The sequence below is a fragment of the Puntigrus tetrazona genome, chromosome 9, assembly GCF_018831695.1.
Source record: "Puntigrus tetrazona isolate hp1 chromosome 9, ASM1883169v1, whole genome shotgun sequence".
NCBI lineage: Eukaryota > Metazoa > Chordata > Actinopteri > Cypriniformes > Cyprinidae > Puntigrus > Puntigrus tetrazona.
In genome coordinates, this window is record NC_056707.1 from 11,189,101 (window position 1) to 11,209,806 (window position 20,706).

Below are 20,706 nucleotides of genomic sequence, written 5' to 3' on the forward strand. Positions count from 1 at the left end.
TAATGCAAAACTTCAGATCACTTCTAATTTCAAGTACAACAACAATGTGGATATATTGTTATTACACTAAACCAGAGCAGATCTCAAGTCCGAGTCCAGGACAAGACCAAGACCATAGAAATATGGTCATGACTCCTGACTACGACAACACTTGCATGCAGGTTATACATCTGTGAAGATGTCTGAAAAGTACATCAGGCTCTACCAAACCAATAAGCCACTAGAGGCCACGCATTACATTGATTTTACCACTTTTAAATGGTGTAAGACAAGAGGCTTATTGATTTTTGTAAAAAGGATACACTACTGCACTATCATAAAAGACATCTTTGTTCAGTAAGCACAGGATAAAACAGAAAAAATAAACCCAGAAAGATTGATCAGGACACAGTTGCTAAGCGAAAAGCTCTTTATATCCTAAAATGACTTCATTTTGTGATTCAAAAGACATAGTTACCTGGGACATTGTTGAATTTGAAAAAAATCCATGTTCCCTAACTTATATTCTGTTGATCTCATTCACAGATGACTAGTCTATCCCAGCAAGTCTCTCAGCTGAGCAAAGAGCTACAGGAAATGACACGCCTCCTCCGGCCCTTGCTTGTCATTGGATCTCAACCTCTCCTGACAGCCCTCAGTCCAACAATGCCTCCATCTCCCAGCAGTAGCAGCGGTCCAACAATATCAACGCCACCAGCTCCTTCGCACACAGCCCCATCGTCTGCACCGCTCAGACCTACTTGCTCCATATTGGACAGTGCAGACACTGGGAGCTTTGGCTTGCCCAGCTGTCTCATACCCACCAGCCCGCCGCAGAGACCCCAAGCACAGGCTCAGGCAGGCTGTTTGAGGGGACCTTCCTTGCCAGTCCTTCTTTCTCCAGGGACATCCCAAAAGGAGGGGGAAGTCACCCAGGCAGCTTCGGCCCAGCCACCGCAAACCAGCCATCCCACATCCCCATCTCTAACCTTTTCCTTCTCGCTCCCTACTTTCCGCTCCCAGTCTACTTCTTGCTCTCCCTGCCAGGGTCCTCACCGACCTGCCAGTCACAGCAGAGGTTTGCTACCTCGCCCCCCCTCACAGGAGACCCCACCTCCACCACCCTCTCATTGCTCTGCACCACCCTCAATCAGTAACTCCCCTGGTGACCACAGGCTGGGGATCAGTCCGTTTCCCTCATCCCCTTCCTCCACTTCCACTGCCCCTCGGGTTCAGCCCCGGTCGTGCACCCCTCCTTCTTGTCCACACACTTCCCCACCCTTGCCCTGCACCCTGGACTCCCTGCCAGAAACCCAGTCCTCTTTTGGCAACTCACGGCCCACGCAGAATCCCAGGCCGGGACCTCCTCAGTTAGAGTTTGAGATGCAAGAATGGGCAGCAGGAGGGAGGCCTTCCACAGAGCATATCAGCTTCATAGATGAAGAGGGACCAGCACTGTGAGAGACTGAATGATGAATACTATGACTAGCTGACTTAGCAAATAGGGGAGCTGTGAACTGGGCCTGTGAACTGCAAGTACCCCATCACCTCTGAACCTACATTCTGAATGAGAGACAAAACAAATTGCTGTTCCTTCAGGACGACACTCTTGTCATTGGACAGCTTGTGGCTCTGCTCCAAACCCTAGTCAGCTACTTATAAACAGCATGTTTAGGAATCATAGGCACATTGCTTATGCTTAAGAAAAAATACCTTGTTTTGGCTAAATCCATGAGCCTCATTTATGCCAGTATGCCCAAATTTGATCTTAAAATGTGTGCACGCTTAAATTCATGCCAGCATTCATATTTGTAAAAAACAATATGATGTAGAAAAGCATCACATTTCAACTTTTTATATTTTTAGTGTTTCAATTTGATCATCTATGAGGTCCCTTTTTATTTAGAATAGTCATTTAGATTGTAGCTGTGTATATGGACAGCTTATACTAAGGCAGCTTACTATGATTTGGAACAGAGCTACTGTATTCACATGGGAGCACCTCAGTACCTGACACCAGCCAGTCACTCTCCTCTCAGCACAACTTCATAAAGTTCCTCTTCTAAAGGCATTATAGGGTCTTCACAGGACTCATAGTCGACGAAGCACGGTGACCAGAACTGCGAAGTTTACGCTGTGGTCATATCCTGCTATGGAATTTTAATATAACAAGTAAAAGTGCACTGATTACCTTGCATGACCGTGCACTAATCATGCACAGAATACAGGAAATTTCAGATGGTGTTTCTTATCTGTATTACCAAAACAATGTTTTTACTTTACAAATTACCCACCTTGTGAGTTGAGTTTATATTTGAATTTCCAGATATGATAAACGAATGAGCTGTCACAATACATCATCAATAACGCTTCATTTGTTTCCAGTCTGTCCCAAGCCACTTAACACAATCACTAGCCAGAATCACAAGTTGCATATTTAGTCAGAATGGGGACCTTGGGAAATGCCTGTCCTCCACTTCTAGAAAATGATCTATTTCAGTCGGTTTATAGATGTATTCATTATATTGAGGCAAAACAAACATGATTTAGAGAAAGCTAAAAGTGTAACACTTCGCTCATATGTGCATAGACAAACCAGGGTCCAAAAATAACTTTGTATTTGGAAATCGCTAAAAGCGTTACCAGCCATCTGGCTGTTTCATTTACTCGCCAAAGCCAATTAACTCACATTTGCACTTGGCAAGTGTTAATTTTTGACCCTGCACACACACCATTCATGACATGCTGAGCACTCTAGCATGCATTAGCTTAATAAGTCATGTTCTGTTGCCCAAGTTAAACCTTTAAACCAAAAGAAGTGATAGCAGGCATACTCAAGACAATCATCTGAATACCATACTTGGACCAAAATGTTAAAACTAAATCACTGTAACATGTGAAACAGTAATTATATTTAGCAGTCATACTATAGGTCGGCATGCCATATGCTGAGCAGCCCATGTAGGGTTTTGAGAGCTTGGCATGACACTTAATGAGCAGCCACAGAAGTTAGCATATTCACAACTGAAATAAACACATATACACAGCTTTAGCCATCCAGCCAGCGTGCCTTCTCATTAAATATAAGCGGAAAATCTTATAGCGCTCCCCATTTTTCAGCATTCACAATACAAAAAGAAAAAAAAAAGCTGTTGGTCGTTTCACAGTAGAGAGCACTGCACTTTTATTTCACTGGTCTATTTATTTAAAGATTTTATGTATTTATCTATCTATCTATCTGTTATCCTGATAAGATTAGACTCCCATGAGAAACCTGACAGATGATTCTTGCAGCTGGTGCCCACAGACGCAGAAACACCTCAAACTGAATGCGATCCTCACCAACATGTGATTATGGATTTCAGTAAGATCACCTCAGCATCTCTGATATCTGATGACCAGCAAGAGACTGGCTGAAAACGAGCAGCCAGTGTCACTTCTTTTCACTAGTTGCCATACAATTTGGCACATCTTTTGGAACCAGACTGATATCATCTTGTTTTATCAGTTGGCACGCGCGCCATCTGTCCATCCTGACTAACGTGTACTTGCTTGAATACGGAAGGGGCACATTGTTTATAACACAATAGAATACTTTGGTTTCTATTTTCTTTACCTGGGTCAGGGGGAACAAATATGGATAGTAGGAACTTTGATGGACTTTGGGGTCTGGGGTTTCCTGCATGTCCATTTAATTTGCATGAGGAATGTGCCTGCATATATGGGGGGAGGGTTTGGGCTGCACGACCCAAGGCAAACAGGGGTCCAGATGTATTTTATTAACTGTAATGAGCTTTACGAGAGACACTTACCAGGATAATAAAACAAAAGGTGATGTTTTCTAAGAATAAAGACTTCTGTGTTCCTTAAAAAAAAAAAAAAAAAACTGCTTTATCAAAAGAATTCACAAAATATGTAACAAATTAGTGTTGCCAAATGATTAATCGTATCCAAAGTAAACGTTTAGATAATATACATGTGTGTTAGATATATATATATATATATATATATATATATATATATATATATATATATATATATATATATATATATATATATATATAAAAGACAGATGTATATAATTATGTTCAGATAAATTTTTATTTAATATATAAATGTAAATTTTTACTTAAATATATACATGCATGTGTGTGTATTTATATATAACAATTACATAATGTGTGTGTACTATGTATAAACCAAAACTTTTACTTTGGATGCAATTAATTGCTTGAAATAAATAATTTTTAAATAAATAAAAAAATATTTAAAAATCAAGTGCATACACATTTTAGTCTGTTACTTTATTGCTAATGTTTTTTCTTTTTAATTTCTTGGGTTTTCTGCTACATTTTTGGACACAAAAGTAGAATAGACATTTGGACTCGTAGAAACCATAGACTAGGTGAGGCATCTCCATGTCCTTCCACTAAAAGTGAAGCCAAAACATCCCAGTACCGTGCCCAAGTCTGCGCAGCAGTGATTGTGAGGTGGAGCCACAAAGTCCCACCCAAATTCCTGCAGACCCTATCAGTCTGCTCACCCCATTTTTATAGCATCAAATAACTAAGCAAACTTTAGAAAACAGACACTTAAAATGTACACCAGACCACTTTAAGCATTAAAAAGATGGAAACCATCTTTGAGAAACATTTATTTGAAGTGTAATTAGATTTTTAGTTCGACTTATTTGTTTACTCCGAGAGGGCAGGTACATGACCTGTACTACAGTCAGCCACCAGATGCCAATCAAAATGTTTTTGGCTTTGACTTTTTAGGATGCGTGTGGCACACTTGATTCAAACTAGTTATTCCCATATAAGCAGAGCACCAAGGTCCAACATGTCTGAAGCAAGTGATAACTGTCAGAGTTCATCTTCCGTAAGCTGATTTGATTTTTCTGTAACTTTTTTTAGGTAGGAAAATATACTATATCATTTAAAGGAAGAAAAGGGTCACAGACAGGATTCAAACCGGTTTTTCCTACATGTGCAGCATTTCTAAAGCACGTGCCTCATCTCCAAGCTCTTCTGTGCTAAAATGCCCTTCCCAACCCAGAATAAAAGACACAAAGCAGTGGGCTGCACCGTGGCAGAGGCCTGCATATATTTGAGTGGAAACATTCACTATAGAGCTTCGAAAAGAGGGAGTTATGAGGACACTGATTTGTGTAAAGGTAAAGGTAGTGAAAATGAGAAAACAAGGAACCTGTGTAAAGAGCAAACAAACGTTCACCTTCTATTTGGGGTTGGATGGTTTCTACGAAATGTCTTTGTAAATGACCCAACATGCTGCCTCTCCAGATGAACCCACATCAGCCTATATTACAGAGAGGAAAATACAAAGGGGAAAAACAACCTGCAAGGGAAATTAAAAATCCAAAAAATATATTTATATATTTATATTTATATATATTTATTTAGGTATGTATCCACAAAAAAAGAACAAAAACAAGCAGTCTTTTTCTAACCTTGAGTCAAAGTCCCAATTAAAATAATAATAATTGTTATCATAATAATATCAATAATAAATCAGCAAACCAAAATAAGGAGACTAAGCTCCTAGAAGCGTAGCACTGAGAGGTCGTTCAGCTTTCTCCAAAGGGAGTCCAAAGCGTCAAAGCCTCAATCCACCAGGTGGCGCTGCAACACACTTTGAGGAGCTTTTTTTTCCTTCACATTAAGTCCAAAAAACAAACAAACAAAAATATAATAGTTCCAAGAGTTCAGCAGAAAACGTATTAAGCAAACGTAGCTGAAAGCCCAAAAGGTGTTGTGGCCCCCTGGAAACCGTGTCTCTTGATTTACGAAGCTGTTCAGGGTCTCCACAACAAAAGGTGTCTTGTGCAACAAAACAAAAAGGAAGAGCAAAACGAAACTCGAATCTAAAACAAAAACTCGGGAGATGCGATCCTCCTAGAGATTGTTAGTGAGGCCGTATCCTGCCTTCCTTCGAGGTCATGCCAAATACTGCTGCATTGCCGTTTTTGCCCTGAGAGAAAGAGGGAGATGTGAACAGTCAAATCATTACGGCAACAAACCAAACAAAAGATGAAACAACTGCCAAGAGATGAATGAAAGTCTGTCCATCACCTGTCACAGAGGTTGGGATCTGATGCCTGGGTGAGTTTGTGTAAAATATCAACAAAGCCCATCTCCCTTAGCTTGTCTTGTCTTTCTTGTGAGCCTGGAGGAAGCGGGGAAAAAAAAAAACCCCAAAGAGTCCTATTTAACTTGAGGACTGGTATCACTATCAGATACAAACAACACTAAGTAAACGTTCATAGAACGTATTTACAATACTGCAATGCAGAAAGAATCAGATGCCTGAAACAACTGTTAAGATGAGTAATGATAATAACAATATTAAGCCTCCAAAATTAAATATTAAGTTAAAAAGTTATTAATTCATTAATATTTTCTTATCGCATGTAATTACACCATGAAATAGCCCCACTACCCCTCCACAGAACCCACATGTCGTGAGATTCTCACCGTCCTCCTCATTCCAGATGAGGTTAGAGATGCAGAAAGTGGCAGCCAGCTGCAGCTTCACATTGGAGTGACCCTGAAACCCAGAGAACAGAAAAAATTACACAGAAGCAAAATAACTATCCAGTAAGAGAGACAGTGATAAGGTGGAAACAAACAAAGGTATGAGGGCACTGTGGCACAGATAATAAAATAGTGTGAAAAAAAAAACATAATGGCTTAGAAACACAACTTAGAAAGCACACTGACCATGTAATATTTAATTTTTTGGAGCATGTCGTCATTGGTCATAATGAGTTCCTTGGCAGTATTTCCGTCAGCAATATTGGCCAATATGCACAATGTCTGCGAAAGATCACACAAGCATTGTCAAAAATCAACTATGGAAAGTATTATAAATGATAATAAATGTGCCAGGTTTAAACACAGTTTAAAGTCCAAGACAAGATGTTTCATTAAAAAAAAAAAAAAAAAAAACAGTACGGAAAAGTACATTAATGTCTTATGGAGGAGTGAATCAATGATTGTTACAACAAAATAGTTTTGTTTTATTTAGCTGTAACAATGTACCACTATACCATTATATAACAATAAAAGAGTAATATTTATCTGCACATAGAATAACTGTATGTAAAATGCTGTCCAAAGTGAGATATATGCCATAAAACCACAAAGTATCACACTGAAAATCCGGTAAATGATTCTTGTACACAGTCAGTAAGAAAAAGGAAAATAAAAGAGCATGAAAACAAGACAAAAGAGCTAAAGACTTGTTTGAGATTTAAGATGTGAGATGTTTATTCAAGTGATTTTAAGACTTGAATAATTTTCAAGGGTTTCTACAGACACCCTGAATGGAGATAAAGATTAACTTGTATTAAACAGGGGATATTCTTTTAACAAAGCGCCTGTGGAATAGAATAGTTGCTTGGGAAATCTTACTAGTCTGATTCAAGACCCAGAAATCACAAAGTCATCTCACCTGCTCTTTGACCTCTATGCTGTGTTCTCCCTCCAGGATAAGCGTGACGGCTTGCATTATCTGCTTCCCATGTGAGCTCATGATCTGGTCTATATGCTACCAAAGACGGGGAAAAACAATTAGTGTGTGTGTGTATAATCTTGTTAGGCAGTGGAAGGTAATTTATCAGACGAGGCGTACATACATACAGTTTATAGTATATATATGTAATGTATAATGTTACCGGCCGTGTGGAGAGCAGGTTTCGAAGCAGTCCCAGTGTTTTCATGAGCACATTAGTATCAGGATCAGACAGAAGTCTAAAGAGCTGTTCTGTACCCAGAGCTCGAACTATCTCCACCTTCACCTTCTGATCTGCCTGGAAGGCCATGTTCTGCACAAAAACACGTAACGGCTTCTGATGACATAGAGTGTTTTATGCTGAGGATTTGTTGCGTACCGAAGTCAGTTGGTCTTACCATAAGAGCCCAGATGCCATTGACTCTTAGAGCTGGACTGTCACTTTGTGTGAGGCTGCATAGTAACTCGATGACCCCAGACTCTAAGATAGGCTGTGAGCAAACACATACACAAGCTCTTTTTAAAGACCAGTGGCACTGGGAATAATCCTCTAATTTTAAAAAAAAACAGCATTTTGTAATAAATATTAAGACAAACATTATTATTTTAGAGGTTTTCAGTTTGAAGAATGATAAGTATATTACTTTTACTGTATAATTCTATAAAACAACGTGTGCACTTTACTTCTTTGCTGGGTGAAAACTCCAGAAGTAGGTTGCATAGTGTTGAAGAGGCCATGACCAGGACCTCATCTGGTGCGTTCTGTAATAACTACCCACAAAAACACACGTGCATTCAGTTAGAGATTGATTAGCCTCCAGGTTTCGCTCAACATTATCTGAATGTCATACCTTCATTAGTGGCTTCCATACTGCATGATCATGGAAACTTGTCCTTAACTGTTGTACAGACCGTGATAAACTGTGAAGACATCTACAGTAGAGGAAATTTGAAATAAATAAATAAATGAAAATGGTTTCTCATTATTATCAGCATTAGTTTTGAAACCCGAAATCTTTTTTTATTGTCACTTTTGATCAAATAAAAGCATCACTACAGAATAAAAACACTGATTTCTGAAAAAAAGTTACTGTACAATGGCAGTTTTCATTCTCCTAATTTTTATAGGCAATTAAGAGAAAATGTGCATCATACCTGACTGCTGCTAACCGCACTTTGATACTAGATTCTGATAGGCCACTAACAATCCTGTCCATCATATTTTCCGTCTCTGTAATCTGTAATAGGAAAATTAACGTTAACATCATTAATAGCACATTAACCACTACCTAATAACCTGTTTTAATTGTCAGGGTATCAAAGTAGCCGACAGTCACATATTGTTTTAAAAAACAGAGCACTTATAATAAAATATAATACCTTTTTCCTGATATCTTCATCATTGGAGCCCAGAGAGGCATAGAGTTTAAAGGCTGCCTGCCGCAGCTCATGTGCATGTTTCAAGTCATGATCCAACTACAGGAAGACAAATGATCACTGATTTTATTGGAAAAGAAAAAGTTACCCGATCACGCCGTCTCTTGAAATCTACATACTTGGCTTTTTACAAAAACAACAGTAGTCTCTGGTATATCTTAATTTAGAAAACGAAATAAAAGCGTGTGTATGTGTATGTGAAGTTACCCTCTTAATATCAGTGATGGCACTGACAGAGCTTGGATATTTAAAGTAGTCAGCCAGCATGGACACGAGGTGGTCAGTGACGCTTGCGATCCGCTGCAGCTCTATGTCCGGCTCCATCAGGTAGGCTAGCGTCTCTGCCCCCTCCACCCTCTCCTCGAGTAACCGCTCTTTACTGCACATCCGTACCAGGCACGGCAAAGTCTGTCCACACACACAAAACTAGTTCTTATGCACTTTAAATGGCACTTCTGCATTCATCACATTCATTCATTACACAAATGGCGATGTTTTTTTGGAGGTACCTTTAGTACAATACAGTTGTCGTCTGTCCTGATGGCTCCTGCTCGACACATGTATGTTAAGCTGGGAGAAAAAGTGTGCAAATTTGTAGAAGCTGAAGGGATTACACGTATTTTTATAAATAACCTGCAGGATGAGATTTACTCACCATTTGGCGGCTGTAAGCTGCATTTCAATGGGTTTGTCCCTTTGCATCATTCTAACAAAAACCTGAGAGAGCTGCTCACCATCAACAAGCACTGAAAAGCACACATATACACAAAATATGAATTTCAGCAGGCTATTTTGTTAGCAAACTGGAATCCTAAAAAAAGGTTTTAAGCTTTGAACCAAACTAAATATCTCTTACATAGCCACATCTAATTCAAAGAATACAATTATTTTAATAAGCAGTAAGCAAAATACTACTGAATCAGTCCTTTTACTGTAAGATATGATATGAGATTTGATATGTTTGATATAAGAAAACACTCCTGATGATTTTAGGCTCTAAAGGCAACATGAATTGAAACATTGTTTTTATTATATATTACTTTATGTCGAAGACCACTTTGCTACTTAATATTTTGTGCAAATTCTAATAAACTTTTTAAGATTCTTTGAGAAAGTTCAAAGCAACGGAATTTATTTGAACCTGAAATCTTTTGTAACAATGCAAAAGTCTTTACAGCCACTTCAATTTAACGTATATATGTTTAGTGTATGTATATATATATATATATATATATATATATATATATATATATATATATATATATATATATATGTTGAATTACAAAAATAAATCTTACTGACCCAACCTTTTTAAACACCGGTGTATATAGCTACAGAACCATGGTGACTTTCCAATAGATAATGTAAACCAGCGAGACTCCACTTGCTAGCAAAGGCTTACCACATCTTCTCCAAGGTAACAGTGATGTACCTCTTCACCAAAATATCATAAAATCAGCATTTACATTGCTAACAGTAACACACTGCTTTGCGGCTTCTACAAAAGCATATATCATCGCTTAACAACTTTGTCTCCATAGAGCTTCTGAACGGTATTTTTTACTTCCATAAACCTACTGCACTACTCTTTTATTTCACTGAACAAAACTGCACAAAAAAAAAAAAAAAAAGTTAATGTGAATCTCTGATGAAAGTAAGCCATGAGGACACCAATAACTGGTGATCAAATGATGGTAGATAGAGGATGATAGTGGTCATGCTCACCATTCACCAGTGTCATGGAGACCTGAGCGTTCTCATAGGCCAAAACTGAGAAACACTTTAACGCCTGCATTCGTACCTGCAGAGAGGGTTCAGAAAACATTATTACTCTGAACACATGACATGCATTTAAAATTCAATAACAAATTAATTTCCTTTTCGTACCTTATAGGAGGGAGAGATGAGCAAAGGAGCGATGTTCTGGATGGCACCGTGGTTGAACAACACCGTCTGATGTTCTGGAGTCTGGACACACACACATCATTCAATGCATTTTTCAATAGAGACAATTGTTTCAATTGAAAAGAAAAGATTATTTTGGCAAGAAGCCTAAAGTGTAATACTGCAACCGTTTTACGTTTTGACGCGTGGCCACAGGTGCACGTCAGCTAATCCTTAATAAGGTTTTCGAAATCTGAATAAATGCATACGTGATGTGTGATGCACAGAGTTGTGTTTGTTACCTTGCAGCAGTGAGCGAAGATTTGCGTGATGTATTCCTGTGTGTGCTGTGACCGACTCAGTAGGGACATGAGATGGGGGATCACAGTCGGGTCCTAAAGCAAATTAAAACAAATTGATCACAATTCTGTTAATGCACGTGCGTACGTCATTCCAGAACGTGCGTGTTGTCTCACAGTGTAGAGCAGCTGCACTGGTGTGACTGGACTGATGAAGATGGTTCTCAAACAACGCAGACATGCCTCAATGAAGATCAGATCAGAACACAATAGACCTGCAAGAACACAAAACACAGGTCAAATGTTTGGTATCGTGAAGATTATGTATTTTACAGAGAAGTCATCACGGCTGCATTTATTTGATCCAAAATATAGTTAAAACAGTAATGGGGACAAAAATGTGAGTGGACAGAGGGAGGACCTTGCAGCAGGGCTGGGATGATGTGACAGTCCACCAGGGACTTGATGTTGTTCTCTGTGCCCATTGCCAGGCTGCCCAACACGACCGCACATTCAGTCCTGAGCTCCAGGCTAGAGGAGCTCTGCTGGAGAAGATACAGGAGTGTACACACACACACACACACACACACACACACACACACACACACACACACACACACACACACACAGACAGACAGACAGAGTACATTAAGATTAGAAAGTGTGTTAAATTAGGTTTAAATAAGATTTTGAATATAATCTAAGACTTTTGGGCTTCACTGTAATTTTCCAGCTATATTTGGCCCAGCCCTGACAACTGGTTACATTAGCTGCGATTTTTCAACCTTACTGGCTGTGTCAAAACTCACTGCAGTCCTATTGGTAAAAGAAGGGTGGAGTGGGTGGACATACCTTGGCACGGCTCCGAGCACAATCAGGTTGGCCTTCTGTTTGTTGTTTCCGATGACAGCATTCTTCATGTCACTGTCAATAAAGGTGCAATCAATAAATGGCGCAAAACTTACCATAGAAACAGAAGAAATCATTTTGAGGGTGATATTGGTCAACCAACGGGCTGGTTAAAAAAAGCTGCATTGTGATTTATGCTGCCGCTCAAAAGTTTGGTGTCAGTACAATTTTAGGTAATACTTCTATTCTGCAGCGACACATAATCATAATTACAAAACGCTTGTATTTGAAACTTTTGAACTTCATTAAAGAATGCTAAAGTTTTACACAAAAATATTAAAGCAGCACTGATAACAATAAGAACTGTTTCTTGAGCACAAAAGCAGCCTATGGGATTGATTCTGAAGGATCACGTGACACTCAGTACTGTAGAAATAAGGGCTGCTGAAAATGTCATTACAGGAAGCTCTGTTTTGCTGTAATGTTGATCAAATAATTTTTTCTTCAGTTTAAATAGTCCTTTAGTATGAGACAAATATTTTTAGAAGTAAAAATATTAAATCACATTTCAATTGTTATATGGTAACTGCATGCGTTATGAAAAAAAAAAAAAGAGTTCAGTAGAGGACACTGCTGTCTTTGTTAGCGTACATTTGAATGATCTAAGGATTACAGAGGCTGATAATGAGAGCAAATAGTAACACCCTCCTAGCAGACTGTCATTTCATGACTCACTACCTGATTACACATATAGCACGCAAGCTAATGTAAAAGATTCTGCTCTAAACAAATGGACATGCCCTTAAATATTGTATTCCGAAACCTTTTTTTGCACTAAAATGAGAGACAATGCATGTGCAATCATAACAGATGCTTATTTTGTCAATGCTATTGTTCTTTAGCAGTGCCCAAAATATTTACAAATGTTCCATAAATCACTATTAACTCATGCAACGTTAAGTCAAAAAGGAATGATGCATTTAAAAGTGGAGTGTACATGAAGGGTAGTGATGGTTTATTAATTACAAAACCATTTGCTCTTTATTTTCCATTATCACTAAAGTGCTTTGCGCCTTTGTCAGGAAATGAAAAAAGGAGAAAGACATAGGAAATTCCCATTGTTGTTGCTGTTTTTAACAGAAAAGGAAACTAAAACTTCTAAAAAAAGAAAAAAAAAGAAAAAAGAAATAAAAAAAAGAAAGAAATAATTAAAACCTGAAATAAAATATAAATATCAGACAAGAAACTTTTTCAAATATTGGAATAAGCTAAAATACCAAGTGAAATAAAATCAATATATATTATTTTCTTTGAATAATTAAAAAGCACAGCATCAATTATAGCGGAAGCAAACTGGTATTCATCATAATTATTTTTCACGCCCCCAACTTTGAAAGAAACAAATGTTTCCTAGTGATTATAACAACATTATCGGTGTTGCGACGCAAGATTATGTTCATCTCGCTGAAATAATTTTGAAATATAATTATAAATTAGCATAAATGTAAAAAAAGTAATATGTTCCTTGATGGCTGCTTTGATGAAGGATTTATATCTGTGGGAAAGCACGGCCATGGCAGTCGGGAAACATCAAGCTAACAGTAACCAGAGATGAAGCCCTGAGTTAAAAATAAAGATGAAGAGACCCGAGCCGCAGCTACACAGATACACTCACATAAACACATGAGCACAGCACCTCAGAGCGTCTTACGTTGAACAGCGAAAAAAGAACTAACATAAACTTGCTCTGGAAGGACAAAAAAAAAAAACAACCTCCTATGGTGACGGTTTCATCTGTAGCATTCAGAAAGTGAGCACGGTGAACACGGAGCACAGCGCTTCACACGCGGTTGTTTACTCACATGACTCCCTGCAGCACGTTCTGTGGGTCGGGGTCAAAAAGCCGGTCAACATAGTGGCGACTCGTGGCTGTGACTTCCTGCATTGTTACAAAAGAGAGCACAAAGATGATTCAGCAAACTCATCCCATCTGAGACACCTTCAGTCTCGCCCCATAGCCTCCTCCCTGCCTCACAGGGTCACAATGCTTTGGTCTGTTCACCCTTACGGCCGCCAGCTGTTGGGGGAAGTCTCTAGAAGCAGAGCGGAGACCTGCTTCCCATCTCCATCAATCACAGCAACCCGCTTGTACAGGGAGAGACGGCAATTTCAAGCAAAAGCGGGAATGACATCCACCCCAAACATACCAAAGCTTCTATGCAATCAGATAGAAATGTCACTTCACGCTTCACAACATCACATCCACACATAAACTCTACTATTTCATAACATAATGTAACATACTAGGGTTCAGCTGTACCAACCTAACCTGTTTTGGTACAAATAAGTTTAACAAAGCGTTTGAATGGTTTGGGATAATTATTAAATTACAGTATTACATCTCTGTATGATTACCCAGCCCTAAAAAATTATTTAGCTGTCGGTTTAGACCATGACTACAAAACAATTGCGATTCAAAATAAAAGTTTTCAGTTTATACATTATGTGTGTGTGTGTGTGTGCTCTGTATAGGCCTATTTATTACGCGTATATAAATACACACATTTAAGATACATACTTGTATTTATACATATTTATACTTGTATAGTAATAATAATAATAATATTTTTTGTGAAGATAGCAACAAAGAATAATGCAGAGGATAACATCAGAACGTAACACAGGAAACGAAGAGAACACGGGACATCAGAGGATATCATAGAATATAATATCTGTTCAATAAAATATTATATTTAATTAATGAATCTCTTAATATATACACGTTTGAGCATTTATATATAAAAATAAATATATACATAGCTTAATAAATACACACAGTAAACATGTAAGAGGAATTTTATCTTGAACAAACTTTTATTTTGAATGATTAATTGTTTTGCAGCCCTAATTACTTGGATAAAGAATTGAATTGAATCAAAATGACTAATTAACATTTATTAGACATCCGAAATAAGATATCTATGGAAACCGGATAAGGATATGTGTATAACTTCATTTTGCCAAAAAATGACAGATAGAACCGTATAATTCTAAGGTGATGACAGACAGACACACACACATCGAATTGAGGATCGAATTGACTTTATACAGAAACGGTGTTAATATCTGGGATAGCAATTAAGCTTCTGAAACGGGCATATCATACAACAAAGGGTTAAAGTTTTAACAATATCTCACTACTGGGTTGATTAGATCAGAGGAGCACATTCAATGTATCTGAAGGGAATACAACAAACCGAATATGATGGCTAAAGTTTGAAATACGTTCCCTAAAAAGAGCATAATGTTTATTTATTTTTGTCCTAGACTACCACTTGAAGCACTACGTGGATATCGGTGCAGGTGAGAATGATAATCATCCAGTAACACGCAACGCATCTAAGCATACAACAAGCATCAGTGTACCTGGGCTCCACCACAGAGAGGGCAGATCAACATGTGTCAAAACATAGAGGACAGAACTACAGGGCTGTCAAAAGGGGGGCGTTACCACCACATTAAGCCATCAAATCATCATTTAACAGCTTCATCAGAGGATATCAAGCAGGTTTGATTTTGTTTTTGGAGCCCTAGCTCTAAATATAGGCTGAAAACTAAATATAACTTTGATTTGACAGCTCTGAGCACATCCAGATCCAATGTTGATACACACAGCCAGCCATCAAAAACCACATCGCTTCATTTAAGATCAATCGCTAAAGTCTATGTAACGTGTCTAGTGTATATCTAAGTGGTCCTGACGTGAAAAGGTGATGTTTTAACGGATATAATCAAAGAGACTCACAGATAACACGCTGATGCGTAAAGGGGCCTCCAGCAGGCACGCCATCATTCACTCAGCGGAACATTCAGAGCGGCACTTTCCACACAAACACAGCTTAATCAGCGGAGTATTTACAGCAGCACTTTCTCCACAAACTTGATGAGGCAGAACACACAGAGCAGCACTTTCCACACACACACGCACACACACACACACACACACACACACACACACTCTCTCTCTCTCTCTCTCTCTCTCTCTCTCTCTCTCTCTCTCTCTCTCTATTTATTATTAAATTAAATGTAAATTAAAGCAGTTCATAATTTAAATAATAATAACTACTTCTCACTACTGACCTATTATTATGTGTTACATTTAGTCATTTTTCATGTGTTACTTATTCCTAAATTGAAGAATTGACAAATAAAGAGACGCATCTTCCTTTGAGCCATATTTGTGCACCAAAAACCTGTTTATCCATTAATGAATTTCAAAGAGGAAACGTTTGTTTATTAATCATAAGTTATTTGATTGGTCCTTCCCGTATATCGCTGAAAAAAGTAACATCCGCCACGTGACAAAAGTATCGCTACTGGCTTCACTTTCCACACTGGTATTACACTTTCAATTTCAGATTCTTTGCATCTTCTTCACTCTTTGCAAAATTAATTACAGAAAGCAGAAGAAAAAATACGGATTTGAATATGAATAACAACTGAAAGAAGAGAAACGTAAAAACAGTCCATTTAAGAGTAATAATAATAATAATAATTTTGCATTGCTGTTTCATTATACATTATATATATTGCATATCCTGTAAACGTGCATACCAAATGCAGATCTTTAAATCAAAGCTTGCATTATTTATTTATTTATTTAATTTTAATTAAAAAATTACGAACGAACACAAATTAACGAAAGTGTGGATGAAGAATAAAAATACATTTAATGCACTGGTCACATGACCGTTCTGCGCATGTGCAGAGTAGCATGTGAGCGCAGGGAGGCAAAAGCGGCTTGCTGGAAGGATCATGTCAAATATGTAAAGGTGCGATGGATAACGCGATTTATCGTCTTTGAGCGTAAGGCTGTGGATTAGAGATATAAGGATGAAGGTGGCGGTAGAAGGCTGTTGTCACGGAGAGCTGGATAAGATCTACGAGAGCATCGTGTACCTGGAGAATAAAGAAGGTGTGAAGGTGGATTTGCTGCTGTGCTGCGGAGACTTCCAGGCTGTCAGAAATGAAGGAGACATGAAGTGCATGGCGGTGCCTGTCAAGTACAGACACATGCAAACTTTCTACAAGTAAGCAAACCCCCGGTGTTATTCAGTAGGTGGATATTTCATTAAACAACGAGAGTCGTTTACTGTTCTACAGAGAGCGGTATATACTCAGTGAATGCATGCTTATTTTAAGTAAACGTTACGTTGGAGTCGGTCGACCATCGTTTGTCATGACATGTCCATCGTTTTCTTTTTATAAGGTACTATTCTGGCGAGAAAAAGGCTCCTGTCCTGACTATTTTCATCGGCGGAAACCACGAGGCGTCGAACCATCTGCAGGAGCTTCCTTACGGAGGCTGGGTGGCCCCCAACATTTATTACCTCGGTGAAATCTTTGGCTCATTCTCACAAATGCAAGCTTTATTACTTTAACGTGTAGCGAAGTACTGAATTTGTGTTTCAATGTTGTACGCGCAGACTTTTATAGTTTTCCTAACACTTAAAAAGCAGCTCTGAACGGATCTGATGCTCCTCGTTCTTCAGGTTATGCCGGCGTCGTTCGCTTTAAAGGTGTCCGGATTGGCGGCCTTTCGGGAATATTTAAGTCCCACGATTACAAGAAAGGTGAGTTTTTAACAATTTGAAATCAGTTGCTTTAAAGACACACAAATTACATTTCTGAACTTGTTCATGCAATTTCAGGACACTTTGAGTTCCCGCCGTACAGCCCAGAATCTTTGCGCAGCGTCTACCACATAAGAAACATTGATGTCTTCAAACTTAAACAGGTTAATTATTAAGTGTGGTCATAAGTTTAGATGTGTAAAAAAAAAAAGTATTTTAAATGCATCAAAGGAAAAATGTGATAAACATAATTTACAGTTTAGTTTATCATAAATGGAAATGAATAATTTGCTGTCTAACCTAACTTCTCTAGCTCAAGATGCCCATAGACATCTTCATGACGCATGATTGGCCACGAGGCATTTATCACTACGGCAACACAAACCAGCTCCTCCGGCAGAAGAAGTTCCTCAGACAGGAAGTAGAGAGCAGTACGTTGGGCAGCCCAGCTGCTGCAGAGCTTCTAGACCACCTGCAGCCCACATACTGGTTTTCGGCTCACCTGCACGTGAAGTTTGCCGCACTGATGCAGCACGAGGTGGGTCTTTGTGTATACATTTAAAAACTGAGAGATATAAACCTTTATATCATCACAACATCACAATCACAACAAGCTATTTTTTATAACAGGCTAAGAATAATGCTGCCCCAAAGATCACCAAGTTTCTCTCACTTGACAAGTGTCTTCCACACAGAGATTTTCTTCAGGTAATTGTTTCCATCAGCAAGGGTGTTTCAAGCTCTTCCGGTGGAATCTGTTTTGCCCAAATATTTGTAAGATCCAAATAGTAGAGCTAAGTCTTTGTAAATAAATGAATGTTTTGATTGAGTGCAGATTGTGGAGGTAGCGGACCGACCGGGCTCCTCTGAGCACCTTGAGTACGATCCAGAATGGCTGGCCATCTTGAAAGCGACAGACAGCCTTCAGAAACCATCCTGCAGTTTTTGGAACCCCCCACAAGACAACGGACTGCATACCCGGTAGAGACTGTTAAAATGACTACATTTTAAGTAGAGAGTTAACCACAAAATGAAAATTCTGCCATTAATTATTCGCCACCCTCATGTCATTACAAATCCACAAGATCTTCATTCATCTTTGGAAAACAAGTTAAGATATTTTTGATGAGCTGATTGTAATTTGCTGATTTGGTTTTTCCAAGTAACATTTCTTCTTGTTGTCCTGTGTAATATTTTGGAGGACACACAAACAAACACGTACATATGGTATATGTATTTAAAAAGGTTTAAATGTGCAGCATTGATTTGAAATATTTCTTGACATAATTTTTTTATGTTAATTTTAATAAATTATATGTTGCTGAATAGTTGTAGTTCCTTAAATTATACTGATTCCTAACTTTTGAACAGTAGTGTAATATTAGAATTATTACGGAAATAATAAATTGAGAAATTGACTTCAAATTCTACTATTAATCAGAAAATAGTGTACATAAACATAGTATCTTGCACGTGAATTGATTCTGTAAGTATTTAGACATCCTGTTCTTCTGCTTCTTTCAGGTGGGATTTCAGTGCATCAGAAGAAGCTATGATGGAGGTCGTGAGTGATTTGAGCGGTGACCTTTGCGTCCCTGAAAATTTCAGCCTGACGGTGCCTGCCTACGACCCCAACCGCCGTATATCCAATGCCCACCCGGTCTACTCCACCAACCCCCAAACCACAGAGTTGTGTGCCACCTTCGGCCTAACAGACATCTACATCCTGGCTGGACAGAGTGGGCAAGCTTATGGAGAGGAAGGTGCCACAGGTGCAACTGAAGAAGAGGAGGACGAAGACAGCACAGGGAGCGTAGACGAACCCAGCGAGTATCCCACCGACACCTCCGGCCTCTCCAGCTCCTACAATCCTGATGAAATCACCATTGAAGACGAATGGGAGGAGGAAGAGGATGAGGGAGTGGAGTGTGCTGAGGAGAAAGGGACAGACGCAGTGGTTCCGGAAGGGCAGGTAGGGAGCCAGGACAGCGACAGAGACAGCAGTCCCCAGCGAGAGATGACTAATAGACTGATCTTACCACCTCCGTGTGCCGCCCCAGAATCAGAGGCTCCACTACGCTCCTTGCAGCCGCTTTCTCTTCCCCCTCCTTCAGCGTCCCTCTCTCAGGGCAGCTCAGAAGAGGAGGGGGGCCTCACACCAGCCAGGGTCCCCAAGCGCACTAGTGGGGAGACGACACAGGGGTCAGCCTCAGCCAGTCACACGGGCGGCGCGCCTCAAATCAAACGGAGAAACCAGAGTATTTACACGGCTGTAGAAGATGAAGAGAGTGAGGGCTAGGGAAATACAATTTTATATATATATATTTTTTTTTTTGATCAGGAAACTGCTACCAAGTATGATCTGCCGGATAGTTTGAGTCTGAAGAGTTAAATAAGGTATTATATTGATTTAATCTGCTTGGTAACTACTTTTTAAAATATTTTTTTATGAGTGCGAGGAATTAAAGAAACCTTTTTTTCAGGCATTTTCACGTGTATAAAGCAACACCAAGACCATCAACTTTTATTTTGCATTTGTCAATTATTTTGTCATTTTGAGTTTTAATGATGTTTCTTTCCATTTTTTTTATCCAAATATATGACATCACATTCATTAGTTTATTTTAGTCTTATTTTATTAGCTTTGTGGTGATTGACTTGGCTTTTTCATTCTATTGTAAATACATCGTTTAAATAATAGAATCCTGGTGTAATTTTGTGTATTTTGTCTTTTTTTATTCTTTTTTTTTTGCAATTCCTAGAAGTAAAAAGCTAATTTAAACCCACTACAAATTCAGTCTTTATCTACATATGTTTTGTGTTAGAAAAGTTTGAAAGAGTGTGAGATTAAACGGTGTAAAAGTGAACTAGAAGGTTTTTTTTGTGTGAATTTTAATGTCCTATACTCTCATTATGTCCCATTAGGTCCCATTTCATAGCAACCACCATTTTCAAGGCATTAGGGAATCGTAGGATAAATGTTTCATGTCATAAAATGTGAAAATATTTTGAGCTTGTTGACCAAAAACTTTATTCAAGGTATATAACTAAAACCTATCAACCCATGCTCACTTGTTTCTGGGTTCTCTGCA

General features: G+C 38.7%; 3 protein-coding genes across 4 annotated transcripts in view; 2 read left to right on the plus strand and 1 right to left on the minus strand.

Moving 5' to 3' along the window:
- kcnh3 (potassium voltage-gated channel, subfamily H (eag-related), member 3) overlaps positions 1-3,827 on the plus strand; it is a 93,884-nt gene extending 90,057 nt beyond the window's left edge. Inside the window, exon 15 of the mRNA XM_043249569.1 lies at positions 526-3,827. Coding sequence (XP_043105504.1) covers positions 526-1,440 — 915 coding nt within the window. The 3' untranslated portion in view covers positions 1,441-3,827. The remainder of the gene's footprint in view (positions 1-525) is intronic.
- Positions 3,828-4,592: 765 nt separating this feature from the next.
- armc8 (armadillo repeat containing 8) lies at positions 4,593-15,868 on the minus strand. 2 transcript variants are annotated; one of them, XM_043249581.1, is made up of 22 exons: positions 15,787-15,868; positions 13,844-13,920; positions 11,985-12,056; positions 11,554-11,696; positions 11,310-11,407; positions 11,136-11,228; positions 10,837-10,917; positions 10,675-10,750; positions 9,605-9,695; positions 9,459-9,519; positions 9,157-9,357; positions 8,893-8,988; positions 8,668-8,750; positions 8,364-8,445; positions 8,197-8,283; positions 7,911-8,003; positions 7,676-7,825; positions 7,453-7,548; positions 6,720-6,815; positions 6,474-6,546; positions 6,072-6,165; positions 4,593-5,970 (listed from the first exon to the last, which is right to left on the minus strand). In XM_043249581.1, exons 1-22 carry the CDS (start codon positions 15,832-15,834, stop codon positions 5,937-5,939), a joined length of 2,025 nt encoding a protein of 674 aa, XP_043105516.1. In that variant the 5' UTR covers positions 15,835-15,868; the 3' UTR covers positions 4,593-5,936. The 2 variants fall into 2 exon arrangements, with proteins under 2 accessions (XP_043105516.1, XP_043105517.1); XM_043249582.1 differs by lacking the exon at positions 13,844-13,920 and having other exon boundaries at positions 15,787-15,842.
- An 868-nt stretch (positions 15,869-16,736) lies between these two features.
- On the plus strand, positions 16,737-20,481 carry dbr1 (debranching RNA lariats 1). Its single transcript, XM_043248820.1, has 8 exons — positions 16,737-17,071; positions 17,251-17,375; positions 17,534-17,614; positions 17,693-17,778; positions 17,928-18,152; positions 18,245-18,322; positions 18,450-18,595; positions 19,139-20,481. Exons 1-8 carry the CDS (start codon positions 16,875-16,877, stop codon positions 19,911-19,913), a joined length of 1,713 nt encoding a protein of 570 aa, XP_043104755.1. The 5' UTR covers positions 16,737-16,874; the 3' UTR covers positions 19,914-20,481.
- Positions 20,482-20,706: the final 225 nt, after the last annotated feature.

What these genes read in the sequence shown, in the direction of transcription:
- dbr1 (XM_043248820.1), top strand. Translation starts at nt 16,875, where the DNA reads ATGAAGGTGGCGGTAGAAGGCTGTTGTCACGGAGAGCTGGATAAGATC. An exon ending in CACATGCAAACTTTCTACAA is followed by an intron (nt 17,072 to 17,250) that starts GTAAGCAAACCC and finishes TCTTTTTATAAG; the next exon opens with GTACTATTCTGGCGAGAAAA. An exon ending in CCGCACTGATGCAGCACGAG is followed by an intron (nt 18,153 to 18,244) that starts GTGGGTCTTTGT and finishes TTTTTATAACAG; the next exon opens with GCTAAGAATAATGCTGCCCC.
- armc8 (XM_043249581.1), bottom strand. Translation starts at nt 15,834, where the DNA reads ATGATGGCGTGCCTGCTGGAGGCCCCTTTACGCATCAGCGTGTTATCT. An exon ending in ACAACTGTATTGTACTAAAG is followed by an intron (nt 9,358 to 9,458) that starts GTACCTCCAAAA and finishes GTGTGTGGACAG; the next exon opens with ACTTTGCCGTGCCTGGTACG. An exon ending in GATCCCAACCTCTGTGACAG is followed by an intron (nt 5,971 to 6,071) that starts GTGATGGACAGA and finishes TCTTTCTCTCAG; the next exon opens with GGCAAAAACGGCAATGCAGC.